This window comes from Hemitrygon akajei, chromosome 11 (assembly GCF_048418815.1).
Source record: "Hemitrygon akajei chromosome 11, sHemAka1.3, whole genome shotgun sequence".
In the NCBI taxonomy this organism is placed as follows: domain Eukaryota; kingdom Metazoa; phylum Chordata; class Chondrichthyes; order Myliobatiformes; family Dasyatidae; genus Hemitrygon; species Hemitrygon akajei.
The window spans coordinates 138804730-138827713 of record NC_133134.1 but is presented as its reverse complement, the minus strand read 5'-3'; the positions used below and the strand labels follow the sequence as shown (position 1 = coordinate 138827713).

Sequence of the window (22984 nt, the reverse complement as noted above, 5' to 3'; positions counted from 1 at the left end):
TTGTCTTCTTTTTTCAACGTTATACATTATTTGATCCAATCCCTGGTCAAATCTCAAATGCACTCTGTGGAAAGATCTTTTCAAGCTTCAACGTTCAGGAATCCTATGGGGATTTGATTGGCCAATGCACACATAGACAGATGGATAGATTATTGATCCCAAAGGAAATTACAATGTCAATGTAGCATTACAAGTGCACAAACATACAAATATTAGAAGAGAAGTAAGAAAGAATTAAAAAAGATGCCTCAAACAGTCTAACAGGAGGGGGTCATCACTTCCCTGGCTAAAGGTCAACTCATTATAGAGCCTAATGGCCAAGGGTAAGAATAACCTCATATAGCACTCTTTGGAGCAGTGCAGCTGTCTTAGTCTGTTACTAAAACTACTTCTCTTTTCAGCCAAGGTGGCATGCAGAGGGTGAGAAACATTGTCCAGAATTGTCAGGATTTTCTGTAGGGTCCTTTGTTCTACCACAGCCTCAAGTTTGTCCAGTTTGACTCCCATAACAGAGCCAGCCTTTCTAGGCACCCGTGTTGATGCCATTGCCCCAGCATACCGCCACATAGAAGGTTGTACTGGCGACAACAGACCGGTAGAACATGTGAAGGAGAGGCATGCATACTCCAAAGGACTTCAGTCTTCTCAGGAAGCTGAGGCAACTCTGGCCCTTCTTGTACACAGCCTCTATGTTAGTGCTCCACTCAGGTTTGTCATTCAGGTGCACCCCAGGTACCTGTAGGTCCTCACCACATCTGTGTCCTCACCACCAGTAGTAACGGAGCAATGCAAGCTGAGTCTTCCTAAAGTCCAGTACAAATGCAAAGTCCATCCATAACAAAGAGATGTGGTTATCGATTTGGCGTCAGTAACATACACACAATACGTTCATCGCCATTCTGTGCCATTCTTAGTTTTCAAATTAATCAATATTAATTTCTATTTACTCTCTTCTGGAAATCACTATTAAGAGTAATACATATAAATCTAATTTTATTGAAAGGAGATGCATGAACTGTGAAATATAAATAGAAAACTGGGAATATATTGTGAAACTGTCAACATCTATGAATGAAATATAAGTTTGAGAGCTATATTTGAAATGTTAATATGTCTTCAATTTGCTAAGAAGCATGCTATAAATTTTTCTTATTTTCCAAACAGCTGGACATCAAAGGGAACGTTAACACAGCAGTCTTACAGGGGCTGGCCAAAAACACGGAGTATCAGGTATCACTGTCAGCATTATATAATGACACAGCAAAGAGCAACGCCATTGTTCTGCGCTACAATACATGTAAGTAATCTAATTCAAGGAGATTGAATTCAGTACCCTAAAACATATTAATATTTTTGGCATAGCTGTCGTGTGATCTAGTGTCATTTTATTTGCAAAGTGATGATGGGAATCAATTGGGATGCCTTTGCTAGATGAATCCAGCCCCCAAGAGCCAAGAAATCACACTGGGATATTGCAACCTGCAGATATTGGGTTGCACTGGAAAAGTGGAGGAAGATTCTCCCAATCTTTGCTGGGAGATGTCTGGGAGCTCTGGACTAGGCCACAGGTTTCAGACTGCATGTTTGTTGAGACATAGTGGTGGTGGGGGGTGGGGGTGGGAATGGAAAGGGAAAGGAAGAAGGCAGAAGCTGACGGGAAAGGAAGCAAGTAGTGAAACAGACGATTCAGGAGACAGAGGGAGGCTACATGCACATGTGTGCATCTACACCCAGTTTTGAACTTGAGTCTGCCCACATGCATGTGTGTGCTAAGTTCTTGTAGCAGAGAAAGATTTCCAGTCTTGGACCAAGATCTCACTGTGTCAAGAGCATTCAGCAGTTACTTGGTTTTGAAATAATCCACAGACAGATATCCTCCATTCCTCAGAACTGGAGTAGAAGGAAAACATCCTTGACTCTAGGGAAGTGCCCAGAGAGACGAATGGATTGAAATGGAGATGGTATCCACAATAAATCATTATAGAATAAATGTGCTTGCATTTGGATAATTTTAACAGTGTGTCATTAGTGTGAAACATTGTATTTAACAAAAAAAATTCTGCTAACAAATTAGTGACATGTTTCCCAAATAAGGCATTGGTTCTGTAAAGATTTAGGGGAACTGAGCTCTTTACAGGCCATCTCCAGGTTATGAACAGGGTTTCACTTTTATTGATGCCCCCAAGTCAATTTGGTAAGTCTCAAAGTACACAAAGATCATCTGATAGGGTAACCTTATCTGCACACCATTGCATTGAATGGTATTGCTGGAGGATAAAGAAGGGGATCTAGTTCTAACCTTTGTAGAAAATGTATGTACTTCCGATTTTTGAATTTACTAACTTGATGGAAGCTCATTCGTACATGTGTAATAATCAAAAGGCAGGGATGGCCTGTACAATGATAAAACTAAAGAACAATCTGAAGAAGTTTTGGAAATGCTTAGGCAGTATCTACAGAGAGAGAGGCTTGTTGGTGATCTTTTATTAGAACTGAACATTATAGAGGGAAAACAAAACCACCTCTCCATTCTGGTTATGTCTTTCGTCATTTTATGCACCTCACCTTGTTCTCTTGTCATCCTTCTCCATTCCAGCCCTGCTCTTCCGTTCTTAACCTTGCAGTGAAGAGTTTTCACTCCAGGCAACTTCCTTATAAATTTCCTTTGCTCCGCAATCATATCTTTCACGTAATGTGGTGACCAGAACTATACACTATGCTAAAACCTTGGTTTAATTTTTGATATATAGAATTATATTACAATCTCCCTTTCCTTGCATTCAATTACTTGGCTCATAATTGTAAGCATTCCACATGCCCTTTGAATCTTCACACCTATACTGCCACCTTTAAAAATCCATGATTTATATATTACATTTTCTCAACATCCTTCATCCTGGTCACTTCAACCTTCCCAAATGCATTTCCTCATGTTTCCCGGCTTTAAGTTAACCAGACCATTGGCATCACCTTGACGACAAAACCTTTCTTCCTCACCACACGGTCAATTATCATGTAAATCCTTTATCATGCATCTAAGTATAAATCAGTATACAGTATACCATAAAAGAGCAAGGAGCTGTATGTAGATCTACACGGGAAAGAACATTACAGTGTCATTAACGCCTGTGACACAGTATGCATCATTTCCTGCAAATCAAACTGATTTTGAGTCCTACTTGCCACTGTCCGTATTTTTGACATCTGTCATGCACAACCTTGTCAAACATTTTGCTGAACTCATTGTACTCTACGTCAAACAATTACCTTTATCCTCCTTGTTAGCTCTTAAATTCAGTCATTTATTAGACAAGACTTTCCATAACAAATCCACACAGATTGACTTCCAGTAATCCAGGTCATTCTCAATAAATGCTTATGCTGTCATTCAGATTTGATTCCATTGATTTGTTCATCATTGACATTAACCATTTTATAATTACTCAGTTAATTGTTTCCTCATTCTCGTTTTTTAAACAATGGTGTAGCAATAGCTGTCTTCCAGTATAGCTCCTGTAGATAGCAATGATTGATAAGTGCTGGTTAAGACATTTCCAATTTCCTACCTTCTTTTAATATCCTGAGATACATTTCATGTAGACTTGACAAAGTATTCACTTTTAAAGTTGCTTAACCAGTTATACTTTCTCTTTTACAATGCATAGTCCAGCTGATGTTACACACACGTTTTTCCGATCTACATCAGCATCCTCCTTCTATTTTGTTGCAGTTAATCAGATTGTCCAGATGCACATAGCTTACCTTTTTGATTCCTCAGTCCAACTCTTTCCTTCAGTACCTGCAAGTATTATTTGATTACCTCTTTTTAGTTTCCACATTTCTCTTCTATTTTCTTCCCTATACTCTCTCTGGATATTCTTCTAGGTTTCCTGGTGAGCTAAGCTCTCTGCATCTAACACAACCATTTTCTTCTCACGGGCTTTGTCATCCAGAGGCAGAGAGATCTGGATTTGCTGAAGAGCTAACGAGGTTTGATAAGGGTAATTGTTTGATGTAGAGTGCAAGGAATTCAGCTTTTTACTCTTTCAGAACATTATATAGTAAATCTTTGGAATCTTCTTAAATGTCCGCCATTACTCTGAGGCTGATTACCATCCAAGTAGCTGTTTCAGTAACCGCGGTAGTATACAAAAGCAGTAAAACTGACTGTGAACTGTGATCATCATCTATGAACCAATGACACAGCTCTTCTATGCATTTCCAGTGTATTGGTCATTAGTAGTAATATAAATCTGAATTTTCAAGGTTTGTATTTAGAACATGAGTTGTCACTATATGACGTCCATTGTCTGAGATTGCAATATGATATTAACTTTCTGATTTAGATAACAAAACATCAAAATGCAGTAACCTCACCTTTATTGTAGAAGTTTTAAAAATGGATTTACTTGTGCCATATGTTATTTTAGATTCCAGGTATCCTCCAACAAATCTTCTCATAGAGTCCAAGACTCCAACTAGCCTCCAAGTTAGCTGGGATCATTCAGGCGGAAATGTTCAACAGTACAAAATCTCATATATGACAGTTACAGGTGGCCATGCTGATGAGATGGTAAATGACATTTGTACTAATCATCATCATATCAATTTTAAGTAGTAATAGTCAAAATATAATGCCCATACTGGTCTGTATAGGAGGTTAATTTTCTATGTAAAATTTGTTTCCCTGAAATTACAAACTTATTAGAATTAGATGTTCACAAATCTTGGCTGCCCCATGAATCATCTTCATCCATGCCATTTTTGGAAAATACTTCAAAAAATATCTTTGAGAGCTGAAAACCATTCAAATGTATTTCTGCAAGTGTAATTGAACTTCAGTGAATATAAATGAATTGTCAATTTTTTCCTATTTCACGCAAAATAAAATGGCATGGCATTCGAGTGTACAAGGGGTGGAATACATCTAGCATACAGAACAATAGAAAATTATTTAAAAGTCAATGAAAACATTTAAAGCTAATTAAAAAAGAAAAAAATCAAAGGTCAAAGGTTCAAAGGTCCAATTTTTCTTCGCAAACATCTACAAAAACAGAGAAGTGCCCCAAAGAATGAACAACAGTTAAACCTGAGAACTCCAAAGTCCCCCCTCAGCTCCCCCCTCCTGCGCAGAAGTGGCAGCAAGGCAACGATCCCCCCTCCCCCCAGCAAAAAAAAAAGTGCACCACTACCGAGCACAAATGTGAGCTAGGCAATAGCAAAGACACAGACCTTGCAGTTACCGTAAAGACTACCACATTTCATCCAGCATTCGACAAACCACAGGTTCTCTGTCCCTAAAAAGGGAGAGGGAGGTGTCCCCCATTTTCACACCAAGCGGGAGACAGAACGACAACCCATTGGTTTACGATGTTAATAAGTCTGTTTTGTTGCTTTTTACAAGCTCTGTGCCCAAAGATTATAAAGATCTCGGGTCTTTGGGCTCACAGAGAAAGATTTTCCAGCATCCCCGACGACAGAAGAGTCTCCTGCTGTGACACTGACCCTCAATCTGCCCGTCTCCAGAGCCCTAAGATCTTAGGCTTTCAAATACGAGCCAGACTCCCAGGCCGAACCCTTGGCATGCCAAAGAACAATGGCCGGTCCTGAAACCCTGAGAGTGGGTCCCATTCCCGCAAAGAACTGAAGTCTGCGTGTAACTCCAGGTCAGGGTCTTCAACAGAACCCTGAAAGGGAAAAATAAAGACAGTAGAGATGGAAATAGAGCTGTTTCTGAAGATGCAAGCAAAGGAGTCACCGTTTAGTGTCATCTTAATTCCGCCTCCAACTCCGCCAACTCAAAAGCAAAATCTAAAATATTTAAGTATACTGTACATTAAAATAGATTAGTATAAAATATCAACTATAATATTAAAATATTTATTAAAGTAAGAACAAATTACCTACTACCTTCCTATCAAATGTGACAAAAGTTGGTTAAGTGGATTTTGTAACATTAAATTCCACCAGTGGAATCATCATGGAGTCCAACATTATACTACCTTATTCCTAAGGCGGTATAATGTTCCTAAGACACAGTCTTATTCCTATTTTCTGCAGTGAACAGGACTACCATTATTGTGGAAGGGAGATAATTGGTTAATGATTACTTGCACATCCTTGAATCTAAGTGGAAGGCAATCATCCTTTATATAACATATGATTGGAAAGTGTGACATAAAATATTTTAATATAGATTTATTTATTTTCTTTAAGCATAGAAACAAAATGAATGCTTCACACTTTTTAAGCTTTTATAATCCTGCCTGATTTTCTGAAAATTATGATCTGATTCAACCTTAATTTTAGCTTTTTTAAAGAACTTGAAGCTTAAAATTTAATTAAAGAAAACGGGCTTCAAATTCTTGGCATGTGCATAAATAATTTTGATAAATTTAGCAGCTGGTTTTTGAACCAGAAAAGTCAAGTATGATTTATATCTGTTGCAACTTCTTGTTATGTTTATTTAGACTATCTACGTTAAAATATTAAGTTGATATATAGTAATTGAGAATTACATAAAGAGCACATTACTCGAACATCTTAGTTAAATCCAAAATATTTTAAGTTTTCAACCACTTAAAAACGTCTCAGCCAAATTACTGAGCTTGATCACTTGTTTCTAAATAATCATATCTTGAAACTTAATTAATAAAGCTTTCTAATTTTCCAGATAACACATGTTAAGAGAAACAGCATAATATTACAACCACTTATATCTGATACCACGTACAATGTGACAGTTACTGCTGTCTATGCTTCGGGTGATGAGACCAGTATATCCGGAGAGGGAAAAACCTGTAAGTATAATGACATTTTAACTTGAACTTGATAAGCCTTTCCTCTATTTTGGGTATTATTTCAGAAACACGAGTAAAGGTTGTGTAGCCATTTGAGTGGTCACCTGTTGAATTTCTCTGCCAATCATAATGTGCTAACCAGCATAGTGGAGCCACACCCCAGGAAAATAATTAACAGAAGTTTAGTCTCCGTTTTTCTTTATAATTTGTGTAAATCCTACCTCAATCATTTTCAGAAAGAATTTTTTTAGAGGTTCTGAAAACAGATATGTTTTTCAAGCTTTACATCCCTATAGTGGTTCTATGCTGCACTGTGCCCCTACCCCAACCCCATTTCCATCTGGTGCTAGTCTTCATCAGATGTCAAGCAGAGACAGAAAGGATAAATCTAACAGAAACTCCTAAGACCCTGAGAAAAATGATGCCCTGAAATTATACTGTGTAATCAAACACAGTAACAGCTGGCAAAACTGACAAATTCCATTCTTTTGAAATAATCACCTATCTATGTTGAATGGCTCAGCCCTCGAGCTAAAACAACAAAATAAGTTATTTTCAGTTAGTATCCCAGGAGTAAAGGCTTTCCATGGATCTGCGCTGTTATCAGACCTTGGGAAATCAACAAATCTCATTTTTTCTGTGGCAGTTGAAGCAGTGTAAATGGCACAAAATTGGGGTCATTAACAGCAGGTTTTTTTTTTCCAGATATGTGAGTGCCATTAAAATCTTAAGCCAACATTCATGACAAGTGAACATATTTGTGGGGTGTACCACAATGAATGTTATATTGGTGAGACCAATGACAAATTGTGGTGTTAGCAAGTTAATTTGTACTCAGCACTGTCATTTTGGAGTCTTGAGCTGATGATTTGCAAACACAATCCAGATACATGCACGGCATATGTCATGGAAATTGGAGCAACACACACACACAATGCTGGAGGGATTCAGCAGGTCAGTCAGCATCTGTGGAAGGGAATAAACAGTTGGTGTTTTGGTGAGCCATCTTTAATCAGCATCAGACATTAGAAATTAATTTATTATCATCATGTGTACTGACGTACAGTGGAAAACTTTGTTTTCATACCATCCAGTTAGATCATTTCCATATAACCATATAAAAATTACAGCACAGAAACAGGCCATCTCGGCCCTTCTAGTCCGTGCTAAACACTTACTCTCACCTAGTCCCACCGACCTGCACTCAGCCCATACCCTCCATTCCTTTCCTGTCCATATACCTGTCCAATTTTTTTTTAATGACAAAATCAAACCTGCCTCTACCACTTCTACCGGAAGCTCGTTCCACACAGCTACCACTCTCTGAGTAAAGAAGTTTCCCCTCATGTTACCCCTAAACTTTTGCCCCCTAACTCTCAACTCATGTCCTCTTGTTTGAATCTCCCCTACTCTCAATGGAAAAAGCCTATCCACGCCAACTCTATCTATCCCCCTCATAATTTTAAATACCTCTATCAAGTCCCCCCTCAACCTTCTACGCTCCAAAGAATAAAGACCTAACTTGTTCAACCTTTCTCTTTAACTTAGGTGCTGAAACCCAGGTAACATTCTAGTATATCTTCTCTGTACTCTCTCTATTTTGTTGACATCTTTCCTATAATTCGGTGACCAGAACTGTACACAATACTCCAAATTTGGTCTCACCAATGCCTTGTACAATTTTAACATTACATCCCAACTCCTATACTCAATACTCTGATTTATAAAGGCCAGCATACCAAAAGCTTTCTTCACCACCCTATCCACATGAGATTCCACCTTCAGGGAACTATGCACCATTATTCCTAGATCACTCTGTTCTACTGCATTCCTCAATGCCCTACCATTTACCATGTATGTCCTATTTTGATTAATCCTACCAAAATGTAGCACCTCACACTTATCAGCATTAAACTCCATCTGCCATCTTTCAGCCGACTCTTCTAACTGGCCTAACATCATCACATCACTACATCAAGGCTGTGCAAGGGAAAAGGAAACTTGATACAGAATAAAGATATAGAATAAGGAAAGTACAGTGCAAGCAGAAAATAAGGTACAAAGTCTTAATCGGGAAGATTGTGAGGTCAAGAGGCCATCATATCAGACAAGGGAGACATTCAGTTGTCTTATAACTGTGAGATAGAAGCTGTCCTTGAGCCTGGTGGCAAAGCTGGTATATTCTTTCAGTCTTTTACGTCATGTAAATCATATAGTCATACAAGAATTGATGGAGCACTTACACAGCCTGGATACATCTGCAGGAGCGTTGCAACACTTAGTGACATGATTCATTGTGATCTGATACATAACCTCCCCATCAATGGCCTGCTACCATCTAAATTCCAAACAGGATGCAAGTGGAGGTGAGTGGAAAAGGAGGAAGAGAAAAAAAGAATCACAACTTGTGTGTTCCTTTTCTACCTGGATTGACTGCAAAAACTCATACCAGCAACCACGATCCACTGTCACTGATGCCACTACCTGGCTGGAACATGTCTAACACTCTTCAGAATGAATAGACAGATCACATTGCATTACAAAACTCACCCTCATTCAGTTTCTTATTGCTTGACTTCTATGCGACTTTGCCTGTCCTTGTTCTCCTATCTTACAAAAACTATTAAATATTTAACTTTGTTATATAGGTAATATAGATGAAGTATCATAAATAAGATTTAGGTTTATTTATCACATGTACATTAAAACATAAGTGAAATGCAATGTTTGTGATAACAACCAACACACTTGGGGATGTGCTGGGGCAGCCCACAAGAGTCGCCACACATTCTGGCGCCAATATTGCTTGCGTGGCAGGGCAACACAGAACACAACAAGTCATGAACCAACAATAGCAAAGTAAGCCTCTTTACTCCCTCCCACCTACACATATGGATCATCCTTCAATTCCAGGATGGACCTCCATGCTTCCTGTCTCCCGCACTCGTCATCGGGCTTCGACTTTTGAACTTCCGATCGATCATCTGTATTGACCCTCAGACTAGCCAATGAGTTTCAGAGTTCAACTCATTATTATAAAATCCCTTCCTTTTGTAAATATTTATATGTGTTACAACACAGGCACTGTACGTCAAAACACTGTTTTAAGGGAGAGGGAGTTTACTATTGTCCATTGAATTGATACACCTTGGATATATTAGACTTTCCTTAACAATGGATAGGATTTTCATGGTATTTTACAGAAGCACTTATTTGTAAATACCTGAAATTCTTATCAGTTCAGGTAATTCCCCAGGTTGAGGTGGAGACGGCTGGTAAAGGTGCAATAAATCACTGCCTGGAACTTTAGGATTCCTGTAAAGTATGGATCTGTTTCTTTTAGAGCAATGACTCCCCTTAGCACTACTGATGGACTGATAAATTACTTATGTGCATTGATGTGTTGTCTACATATGTGCATTGATCTTTTATCTCTCTCTCTGCAACATGAATACACGAGTTAGCCTTATCATCCATGTGTGTTCCTTTATTTAATTAATATGTTGTTGTACAGACACAACAAATTAGCAATGAGTACGAACCTGAATGTCAGTGAATATCACCAACTGCATCGGCAGTTATGACACAACTGAATTCGGGACAAGGGAGAGACCGCGAGAGGAAAGAGTGAATTAGTGCAGAGATGGTAGTCACAGATCCTAACAAAGGGATGTGTGAGTAATAGTGCATGGTACACAGTGAGAGAAGCACAACCAGCAAAGTTAAAGTGAAAATAATATGATGATGTCCTTATTAGGCTACATCCACACTAGACAGGATAATTTTGACAACACTGGTTTCACGTAAAAACAATAGGCGTCCATACTATGCGTTTTAAAAAATATCTCTGTCCACATTAAAACGGATATTTCGGTGAATCTCCTCCTACTGCACATGCGCAGGTTACATCTACTGAAAACAAGCGACATGGTTGGTGTCGAATCTCACCGTGAAAGACTTGCTGCGCGTTTGTCCAGTTACAGACTAGGAAAACTTAAATGATGGACAGCTGTTGGCTCTCGCGCAGAAGGACTTAAAAGTTTAAAAAAAACAAATACTGGAGCATATGGAGGCAACCGACAGGGAGTTCACGGACAGTATGACCCGGCTGATGACGGACATTGAAAAACTGATGAACTCTGTTGCATTAATAAAGCTCCCTGTTAAATGTATAAAACATGTCTGCATCAGTATTTCTTGTATTTCCATACAGTGCTACATTAGGCTATTACACGTCTATTGTCAGAGAAGTACTTGCATAAATAGGTAAACCACCTTCATATGAGCAAGGACAGAAAACAGGGCAAAGTGAGTATACTTATTTATTCAGTAAGTTATGGGTCAAAGTATTTGGTGAGTATATTTCTAACTCTTCTGGCTTCAGTCCCGTTGCCGTCTGTTCTGAAATTGTTAGGTTGCGTTCAAGAAAACAATGAAATGGCACGCTGCCATCACTATCTGTTCCAGCATGTCTTGACAGCATTTTTAGATTTCTCCAGTGACCCCATCCACACTGCTCTGGCCAAGCGGCGTTTTCAAAATTACACGCCCTGCAGAGCGTTTCTGAAAATCTCTGGTTTTGGGGGATGAAAACACCGTTTTAGTGTGGACAGAGGGTAAAAACGAAGAGAAAAAGCTTCGGTTACGGATTTATCCAGTGTAGCGTGGATGTAGCCTTAATCAGGAAAGCTGATGAATGTGATAGTGCTAATGAGGACTGGGAATTGTATATCAGGAGGGTTGAAGTGTATTGTTATACGAATGATGTGGATGAGAAAAAGAAAGTTTCCACATTTCTTAGCTTAATGAGTGCTAAAATATACAGTTTCTTACACAACCTAGTAACTCCTGAAAAGCCAGAAAGAATGACGTTGTACGAAATTGTTATGAAATTACATGACCTCTAAACTGCTGGTAATAGCTGAGAGATTTTAATTTAATAAAAGGAACCAGTCAAATGATGAAAATGGTGAATACATTGCAGAATGGTGCAAACTTTCCCAATCCTATGACTTTGGAGATGGACTTTCTGATGCATTTAAGGCACTGGCTTGCATGTGGCATACATGGTCAGCTCAATCAAAAGAGACTACCGTCCGAAAGAGACATAACTATAGAATGGGCATTGACCATTGCAATATCATTAGAGACTGCAGAAAAGGATGCGTCAAAACTCCAGAAAAAGAGTTTAAAACGTGAAACACACAGAATGTCCCTGAATGGCGCAAAAAGCCAAAGATGTTATTGATGAGGCAAATCCTCCCATGATACAAATGACTATTGGCTCAAAGAAAAAGTTTGCAGGAAGTGTCACAGACAAGGTCACACAGACAGAATGTGCAAGGCAGACAACAAGCATAGCCAATCACCAAACTAAGCAAATGCAAAAAGTGACCAAACGTGAAACAAAATCAGACAATTAGAGTCTGACAAAGGTGAACTGTCATGCCTAGAACTGCATACGTTACTGAAACAGATCACAAAATCATATAGCTCACAATAGGTGTGTCTGATGTAAAACTGAAAATGGAGCTGGATACAGGTTCAGCTGTATCTATAATTTCAGAGGCTGACTATAACAGGCTGATTTCTAAGCTACCATTAGAAGAGACCTATGTGATGTTAAAGACTTACACAGGTGAAAAAGTGTCCCCTGAAGGCAAACTGAAAGTAAAAGTGACATACAGTGGCAGAACACAGCAGGCAGAGCTTTACATATTGAAAAGTGGCGGCCCAACACTTTTTGGATGTGAATGGTTGAGAAAACTCCAACTAGACTGGCACACGATCATAGCTTTAAAAAACCATCAACAGGCAATGGCAACCCAAACAGTAGGACTAACCAGAGACTGCCACGGCTGCTTAATATTAATAAGGAAGTGTTTGAGAAGGGTATTGGTAAGATCAAAGGCTTGAAGGCCAGAATTGAACTTGAAGCAACAACATCAAGATTCAATAAAGCACATCCAGTGCACTACGCCCTAAAGTGATTGCTGAACTTCAGAGCTTGGAGGTGTCTGGCAGTCTCTCCAAGGTTGAGTGGAACAATTGGGCCATGCCCATTGAACCGGTGATCAAGAAAGGGAAGGCTGGAGCTGTTTGCATATGTGGGGAGTTCGAAGTGAGCATCAAGCTGGTGCTGCATGCTGTGCAGTATCCCCTGCTGTAAATAGAAGACGTTTTTGCATTTTTGGCAGGTGGAGGAAGGATTTCAAAGATTGACTTGTCACAAAGTTATCTGTAAATGGAGATTAAAGAGTCAAGTCGGATGTTCCTCTCAATCAATACTCACAAGGGATTGTTCCAGTATAATCAGCTCATCTTTGGTGTCGAATCAGTTCCAGCAATTTGGCAAAGAGCAATGGACAAGGGCTCCAAGATGTCCCAGGAACACAATATTACCTTGATTACATTATTGTGACTAGCAGGAATGAAGATGAGCACCTCCAGAACCTCGGTAAAATGCTTAACAGGCTGAAGGAGTATGGTCTGCATGCAACAAAAGAGAAATGTGACTTTTTCAAGAATTAAATCTTATAATGTGGACATGTTATTGACAAGCATGACTTACATAAGTCTCAAGAGAAGATGCAAGCAGTGCTACAGGCCCCAAAATTGGAAAATATGTCACAACTCAGGTCATAATTGGGTCTTGTAAACTACTACCACCAATTTCTCCCAAACATTGCTACAGTGCTGGACCCACTGAACACACTGTTACAGACAAGAGCAAAGTGGGAATGGTCAGAAAGATGTGAAAGAGCATTCAAGGAAACAAAGAGACTAATAACATCAAATGAACTGCTCACCCATTATGACCTATTTCTGGCCATCAGACTTACATGCAATGCATACTCTTCTGGCACTGGAGCTGTTTTGTCACACATAATGAAAGATGTATCTGAACGTCCGATTGCATTTGCTTCAAGATCACTGATGAGTCCAGAACGCAACTGCGCACAGATTGACCGAGAGGCCCTTAGGGAATAAAGAATTTCCACCACTACCTCTATGGTTTAAATTAATATGGTAGGGGATGGAAGCCAATATGATAGAGCTGAGGGTGTTTTATAAGTAGATAATGGGTGTTACACGAATGTAAGGAAGGACAAGAGCAGCCAGAGCAAAGAGTTAAATAGTACCGCAAAGGCAAAATTCAAAAGGATGAAGAATGCAGGACTGAAGGTGCTATACTTAAATGCGCAAAGCATTTGGAATAACGTGGCGAACTTGTGTCACAATTAGAGATTGGTCGGTATGATGTTGTGGGCATCACTGAGTCGTGGCTGAAAGAAGGCCAAAGTTGGGAGCTTCACATCAAAGGATATGCTTTGTATTGAAAGGACAAGCAGGAAGGCATAAAGCAGTGTGGCTCTGTTGGTAAGAGATGGAATTGTATCTTTAGAAAGAGGTGACATAGGGTCAGAGAATGATGAATCTTTGTGGCTGGAGTTAAGAAACTGTAAGGATAAGAAAACCATTATGGGAATCATTTATAGGCTTCCAAATAGTAGCCAAGATATGGGTTTGAGATTGCAAAGGGAGCTGGAAAAGGTGTATAATAAGGGGAATGATACAATTCTAATGGGATACTTCAGTATGTAAGGGGATTGGGAAAAGGAGCTTGGTGTCGGATCGCAAGAAAGGGAATTTGTTGAATTCCTACGAGATGGCTTTTTAGAGTTTGTGTTTGACCCTTCTCGGGGAAGGGCTATCATGGAATGGCTGTTGCATAAGACCCAGATCTTATCAGGGAGCTAATGTAAATAAACTCTCAGGAGGCAGTGATCACAATATGATTAAAATCATACTGCAATTTGAGAGGCAAAAGCATAACTCACATTTAACAGTATTGCAATGGAATAAAGGGAATTAGAGGCACGAGAGAGGAGCTTTCCCAGGTAGATTGGAGGAGAATGCCAGTGGGGATGATGGCAGAGCAGGGATAGCTGAAATTTCAGGGAATAGTTCAGTTCACAAGCTGCAGGACAGATATGTCTCACAGAGGAAGAAGATCTCAAATGATAGGGATAGGCAACCATGGCTGACAAGGGAAGTTAAGGACTGCATAAAAGCCAAGGAAAGGGCATATAAGGTAGCAAAAGTGATTGGGAAGTTGGATGATTGGGAAGATTTTAAAATACAACAAAAGGCAACTAAAAAAGCTATAAGAAGGGAAGAGATGAAAAATGAGGATAGGTTAGCCAAAAATATAAAGCAGGATATCAAAAGTTTTTTTAGTTATATAAAGAGTAAAAGGGAGGTGAGAATTGATATTGGACTGCTGGAAAATGACGCAGGTGAGGTAGTATTAGCAGGCAAAGAAATGGCAGATGAACTTAATGGGTACTTTGCATCTGTCTTCATTGAGGAAGACACTAGCAGTGTGCTAGAGATCCGAGAGTGTCAGGGAGCAGGAGTGAGTGCTGTTTGTATTATGAAGGAAAAAGGGCTAGGTAAACTCAAAGGTCTTAAAGTGGATAAGTCACCTGGACCAGAGGGATTACATCCCAGGGTGCTGAGAAAGGTTCCTGAAGAGATGAAAGATGCGTTTGTCATGATCTTTCACAAATCACTTGACTCTGGCATGGTCCCGGAGGACTGGAAGATTGTAAATACCACTGTACTCTTTTAAGAAGCTAAGAAAGCAAAAAAGGGAAATTTTAGGCCAGTTAGCCTAACCTCAGTGGTTGGGAAAGTGTTGGAGTTCATTATTAAGGATGAGGTTTCAATGCTCTTGGAGATGAATTATAAATTAAGTCAAAGTCATCATGGTTTCTGTAAAGGGAAATCTTGTCTGACAAATTTGTTAGAGTTCTTTGAGGAAGTAACAAGCAGAGTGAACAAAGATGAGGCAGTGAATGTCATTTACTTGGATCGTCAGAAGGCATTTGATAAGGTGTCACACATGAGGCTGCTTGACAAGATAAAACCCTATGGCATTACAGAAAAGATATTGACATGGATAGTGGAATGGCTGATAGGCAGGTGGCAGCAAGTGGGCCTTTTCTGGTTGGCTGCCAGTGACTCGTGGTGTTCCTCAGGGGTCTCTATTGGGACTGTTATTTTTCACATTGTTTGTCAATGATTTGGATAATGGAATTGATGGCTTTGTGGCAGAGTTTATGGATGATACATATATAGGTGGAGGAATAGATAGTGTTGTGGAGGCAATGTGATTGCAGCGGGACTTGGACCTGTGATATCTGCTACCTTGTTGCAACATTGGACACTTATCGTAGGAGCCCACTCTTATGACAGAAAGTTCAAGGGCACCAAACAACACAGCAATGCTGATGGCTTGTCACATCTTCCACTGTTAGCAACTGAAGAAGAAAGGTCTTCAGAATGTGACCCAGCAGAAGTGTTCCACATCACATAGGTCACCAGTGGCTGGTAACAAATTCTGAAATACAAAGAGAAACAAGGAGTGACCCGACATTATCAAAAGTCTGTGACTTCACCATGCAAGGATGGCCAGTTTATGGTAATCCTATGTTTCCAGAGTTCTCCACGAAACAAGACCGGCTGTCGGTATTTAAAGGACACTGATGTGTGGACCTCCTGTTGTGGTTCTCTCTAAACTGTGCACTAGAGTGTTAGAAAATCTGCATGAAGGATATCTGGGTACAGTCAAGATGAAGAGTCTTGCCTGGAGCTATGTGTGGTGGCTGAGAATAAATAGACAGACTGAAAGCTTGACCAAAAGCTGGTCAGGGTGCCACAAAGTTCAAAATACACCCCCACAGGCACTATTACATCCGCGGGAGTGGCCATCTTCATTGACTTTTCTGGGCCATTCATGGACTCCATGTTTCTGATTGCTGTGGATGCTCATTTGAAGTGGCCTGAGGTTATACCAATGAAGTCACTCATCTCTAAAAGTCCACTCTGAGGACTCTATTGCCAGAAGTGGCTTGTCTGAACAAATTGTGAGTGACAGTGGACCACAATACACGTCAGAAGAGTTCAGACTATTCATGAAGAAAATCGGCAACAAACATTTCAAGTCAGCTCCTCACCGCCCAACAATGAATGGCTTTGCTGAATGTTTTTTCCAAACCTGCAATAAGTCCATTAAAGTGACGGACAAATGGGATATTCCTCTACAGCACAAGGTAGACAACTTCCTTTTTGTGTATCAGAACTCTGTTCATGCGACGACAAATCAAAAACCTGCAATGCTGTTCATGAACAGGAAACAGATCTCACATAGACCTCCTGAAACCAGATCTATGGAGGGAAATGCAGAATTAACAGTTCAGCCAGTTGCCAAGTAAAGCAGCAAGGAGCTTCGAGGTTGGACTGGAGGTCCTAGTGCATGAATACCGAGCCAACAAGTGGACATCCGGCAGAATCACTACCAGAACTGGACCACTGATGTACACAGTGGATGTTGGAGATCAGACATGGAGATATCATGTACAGTCAACTTCATCCAATGTTGAAGGTGGACACATTACAGCCACCGGATTTGCTTCTTAATGATGATCATGTCACTAACAGCAATGTGACAACTGCCTCAGAAGAAGTTGACTTTGACAAGACACCTGCCCAACTTGAGGCCACTCCACATGTCCAAAGGGACTATCCTGAAAGAAACAGACTGAAACGATCCAATAGACTGACTCTTTAGTGAAGTTAGTTATGGACTGTTATTGTGAAAGTATGTTTATTTGAATATGACCTGTTAAAGGGAAGTTGAATGTTTTGTTACATAGCTAGTTTATGTTACATTAATCTAAAGGGGGAGGAAGTATAATGTACGGATCTATTTCTTTAAGAGCGATGATTCCCCTTAACACTACTGATAGAGTGATAACTTAGTGTGCATTGATCTGTCGTCCTTGCTTGTGCACTGATCTCCCTTTCCCTCACCTCTCCCTCCCTCCCGCTCTCCCCTCTTAACATAAATGCATGAGTTAACCTCACATTCTGCATGTGTGCCTTTCTTTAATTGATACGTAGTTGTATAGACACAATAATTACCATATTAAACTACTAAGTTACTGTCCCTTTCAGAGAGTAATGACAACCAGATAACCTGATATATTGGTTTTTAAACTTTCATTACTGCTGCAACATCAAGGTGAGAGACTGTGGAGCCATGGATGCAAAATATGTGTTTGCTTACAAAAAGGATCATTGGCATAATGTAAGAGTATGTTCAAAGTCAGTTTATTGTCACATTTCCCTTGATGAATGGCAATTGGTTTTACACTGAGCTTCCTTCCTGCAGTGCCATTTGTTCCACCAGCCAACCTACGAATCACTGGGGTGTCGTATAATCACTTCCGTGTCATCTGGGATAAAGCTGAGTCCCAACCTATGGGATACGCAGTGATTTACCAGGCACCTTCTGGTAAGTGTAGATTTGACCTTGATTCGATGAATGGCCAGAACAATGTTTGAATTTTTCCTAACAGCATTGTTTCAGAGGTTAAATGACAATAAATTAATTGGAATGGAACCAGTCCCACCCTGATTCTGCTAACTGCATTGGTGATGAGATGAGGGTTAGTGACCAATCTGCTTGTGGCAGATAAGTGCATCATTTCAATATAGTGAAATCTTAACAGTGCTCAGTTTTGGTTACATATGCCTGGACTTCTCAGGCCTAAAGCAAACATGTAGCAAAGATGAAGGCTTGAAGTCTTGAGGTATATGCTTTTACTGCACACATTATGAGTCGTAAGGAGCAGGGTTGTTTCTACAAGACTCAGTAAGGTCATCTCTTTACCTCTCTCCACTAATTCCGACCTACCATGATCTATCTGCCTGGTCCATCACCCTCAACCAACTTCCAATTCATTAATCAGCTCTTCGTCATCTCTGGATTCAGGACATTTTGACCACTACCAGGCTCACCCTGACAACCTCGAGAATGCAATTCAAGTCCCTCACCTCATGTTCCTCACTCTGGAACTGTCTCACAGAATTCTTTTAATATACCTTCTCTGGAAACCTTCCCTAGTGGTACCCACCTTTAGACTATCTATCACGCTGCATGGAACAGGCCCTTCAGCCCATTATGTCCATGTTGACCACTGCATAGCTATCCATATGGTCAAAGTGGCAGTAGTCTTGTAATACTGAGGTAGTGATTAGGATTGTGCAGGTTGTTTCAAGAACCACATAGTTGAAGGCAAGTAGCCATTTCTTGAATCTGGTGCTGTGGGATTTCTGGCTTAGGTTTATATTTTTGCTTTATTATTAGTCACAAGGATTTGGTGTGGAGGCAGCCTGCTGGTATTCCATCACACATTCAAGTGCCACACAGCATGCCCAGCAGAACAACATGCAGCCAACAGACAGCTCACAACATCAAGATGAACGACTTTCCCACCCACCCACCAAAACGAAGCTTTTTCCCAACTCCCCATCTACACACACAAGGACAGGACTTCAACCTCAGCACTCAGCAACCCAGAGGCTTTAACCTTCAGGCTTTGAGCTCCCAATGCACCAGACTTGCGGCCTTGACTTCCATGCTTAGACTTCAGGCCAGACCTACAGACTGTGCCCTAAAATTGCAGACATTTGTATCTCCTCCTTAAACTAGCTCTCTATTTAAATTCTGTGGGTCTTGAAGTAAAACTTACACATGATCTATTTTATGTGGCTTGAAATAACACATTAGGTTAAAGAAGGAACTGTCTGACAAATCATCTTTGGGTCTTTGTTGTGGTTATAAAATCAGAGGCTGTTGAAAGTATTGATAAACCTGAAACATGGTCATAGTAGATTTCTAAGATTAACTTGCATTGCTGTTTGGTTAATATTAAAATTTAAACATAGGATTATTTCCATTAATCACTGTTGTTTCTTTGATCCTTGTATTTGAGAAGAATTATGGACTTCTTTTTTGCAGGTAAAGTCATGGAAGTAATGACTGGAGAGGATGAAGACTCCATTGTAATAAAGAACCTTCAGAGTGGACAGGAATACAATGTCAGAGTGTTTGCACTGTATCCAAATGGCAACAGTACTTTCATTGAAGGAAAAGCCGCAACATGTAGGTTCTGTCACTTAACAATAGTCATCGTAACTAAAGTATACTGATTCAGTTATTGCCAATTTGACTCAATTGGCAGCCCTCTGCCTTACTTGAACATTTGGTTTTTCAAATATTAATCCAAGGTTTACCTATTTAATCTAACAAGTCGTATGCATGGTCATCTTTCTTTCCTAAATCTCCACACCGGTTTATGTCGATTATCCACATTTGCCTGTCCTATGCTTTCCCTGTGTCCCAGCAGACAAGAGATGCAAATTTAATATTCTCTGCCTGCTCAGGTGTAAGTTAAAGACCCCACTGTCATGTGTGGTGAACAGTGAATTTCTTTGCAGTGTCAGCTATTGCTTTCTGCTTGTGTCTCGGCAGTATTAAATGCTTTTGAGTTGACCTTGAGAGGTTTGATAATTGCTAAATGTGAATGGTTTTATTAATATATATCTAAAGAATAATATTATAGTTGTTATTAGTTGAATTTCCTTTGTGCAGTCTGTGTATATGTAATGCACTTAATTGCCTTGACTGCACAGTACTGATCTGTCAGCTGCAGTTTTGGAACATTTTCCTTCAATTTCCAGCACTTTCTACTCAATAAACCTCTCTTCAAATAATACTGAATAACAAAATGACTTTTTCCAAATGCTTTGGAAGAAAATTTATAGATATTTAACTGTTTCTGTACGCTGTAGTTATGGATGAGAGGGAATGAGAAGGAGTCACAAATTAGCACTGCAATTTGTTGATATGAAGGTGGAAGGCAATGCAAAAGGCAATCTGTTCCTGCCTTGGCTGTGTGAGGTGAATTTAACATGCTCTTGGCTAAAACTAGCACAGATTGCCTGTCAAATGGTATCTACCTACTACTCATCTCATCTCAATGAAAATTTGGGAAATCCTACAACACAGAAGGACCTACCACAGCCCAAATGCTGAAGTTGAGAACCGACTCTGAAATAATTTAAGATGTTGTACAATTTAATAGGCACTTTTTATGGTAAATGAAAGATATTGATTGACAATATATCATACACAATTATAGTTCATCTATACTTTTTCACTCAAAGGTATAAGTGTGATGATCTTCTCCAGGAAGCAACAGTGTCAAAGAGAATATTTCATTATCAGACCTTGCCAGCGGCCTTAATTCTGAAGGTGATGTTTTGTTTTGCAGTGCACTTGCACGTAACTGGCCTTCGTACTTATCACATCCAGTTAACAACGATGTGTGCTCAGTGGCAAGACCATGCAGGAGCCACAGGCTACAAGATTGTCCTTGAGTCTCTGAAAGGTACACTTGCTCTGAGAATTCATTGAAACATTCCGACTGAAATTTGTGCTTGTGCTTTCCTGTCTGAGAGTTGCTCTCAAATATTTTCTTTGCTTCGTTGAATATCTTTATACACGACGGAAAGTGAATATGTATATTTCATATGTTCACGAAAAGCTGGAATCCTCTCTCATGTAGAAATTTAATCATCTACTAGTTTGAGAATGCCACTGTCAACACACATAGGTGAGATTTCAAATTTCCTACCCACTCTGCAGGTTGCTTTCAGATGGTGCTTAACAGGTGAAAGTGACCTTCAGATCAAAGTCGTTTATATAATCGATCCAGCTGGTTGTATTTGGAAAAATGAAAACAGTAAAGATGGAAGAGTTCTGAGAAAAAAAGCAGTCTTAAAATAAAGAGGGGATAGAAAAATTCATTTTATCCATCTACAGTAGATCCTTCTGGCTGTGCTTGCTGTTCATCATATTAATTCACCTACATTCATCTTAGAATAAGATTTCGACCTGGTCTTGTTGTCCTTCTGATGGGATTCCCAGAGGATCCTGGTATGTGTACTCTATTATTATCAGGCCCCAGGAAGCACCCTTTCCTACCCTTCCAAATGGGATTTGCAGCTGATAGAACAGATGCTCACTGGAACAGAGGTCCCTCAGTTTCACTAGTATTTTCCTGCCAGATCTCTGCTCAAATTGTTGCCCCACCTGTAACAATCCTTCTCGGCACAACACAGAATATTACAACTCCTCATATAATGGCCAGGAGAGCAGCATTTAGGTGTGGTTGGAGGGTGGGGAAATGCTTGGTGCTGTGGTAGCTGGAGATTTAATTTGTTAAGCAAGCAAAATTCAACCACAAACCATCAAGCAAATCTTCTGTCACACACCAGTCTACCTGTTGACCTTTCAGTCTTCAGCAAAGCAACCTCATAATCTTGGACCCCCACGTCCTTCAGATAGTCTTTTACATGTTCTCTATTACCTTTAACACCCCTTGTGATTTCTCCACTTCACATCTTCACTGTAATCCCCTCTGTCCCTCCCTCTCTGTCAGTCTGCCTACCTATCTGTCTCCTGTCCTAGTTACATTATACTACTCGTTCCTAGCTCTCATGCCACTGAATTGTGAATCTGCTTGCGAATGTCAAAAATGAAAAGTTGTGGGACTATTCTACAATTTCCTTTATAAAAAAACTCAGTAAAATTCAGGACCAATCACCATTGTATTAGAACATAGAACATAGAATAGTACAGCACATTACAGGCACTTCGGCCCACAATGTTGTGCCGACCCTCAAACCCTGCCTCACATATAACCCCCCACCTTAAATTCCTCCAAATACCTGTCTAGTAGTCTCTTAAACTTCACTAGTGTGTCTGCTCCACCACTGACTCAGGCAGTGCATTCCACGCACCAACCATTCTCTGTGTGAAAAACCTTCCTCTAATATCCCCCTTGAAATTGCCTCCCCTTACCTTAAAGCCATGTCCTCTTGTATTGAGCAGTGGTGCCCTGGGGAAGAGACGCTGGCTGTCCACTGTGTCTATTCCTCTTAATATCTTGTATTACGTTCATCTACTCCTTAAATGTGTTTAATTTTATGCAGGGGAGGAAACAGACACCTCTCTGACTTCTCAAGCTCTTGTTCTCATTCTGTCCATTATGAAGTGAGAAATGGTATAAGTTAGGATCTAGGTTCAGAGCTGTTGCCTTCATACAACTGCTGTGCATTTTCTATGGGATTTATAATTGTTATTTGCCTTGAATTATGTTATCAAAATAATACTCAAAGAAATTACAGCACAAAATAATTTATTGATGTTCCACCGGAATGGTAATGAACATGTTCCTCTTTCTCTTCTTTCAACCCCCCACCTTTTG

At 39.9% G+C, this 22984-nt stretch overlaps 1 protein-coding gene across 1 annotated transcript in view; it reads left to right on the top strand.

The window, feature by feature from the left end:
* LOC140736058 (collagen alpha-1(XIV) chain-like) overlaps positions 1-22984 on the top strand; it is a 182569-nt gene that overhangs the window by 77335 nt on the left and 82250 nt on the right. The window contains 6 exon segments of the mRNA XM_073061781.1: positions 1165-1297; positions 4431-4573; positions 6674-6800; positions 18040-18162; positions 19672-19815; positions 20987-21103. Of these exon segments, the coding sequence (XP_072917882.1) occupies positions 1165-1297; positions 4431-4573; positions 6674-6800; positions 18040-18162; positions 19672-19815; positions 20987-21103 (787 nt within the window).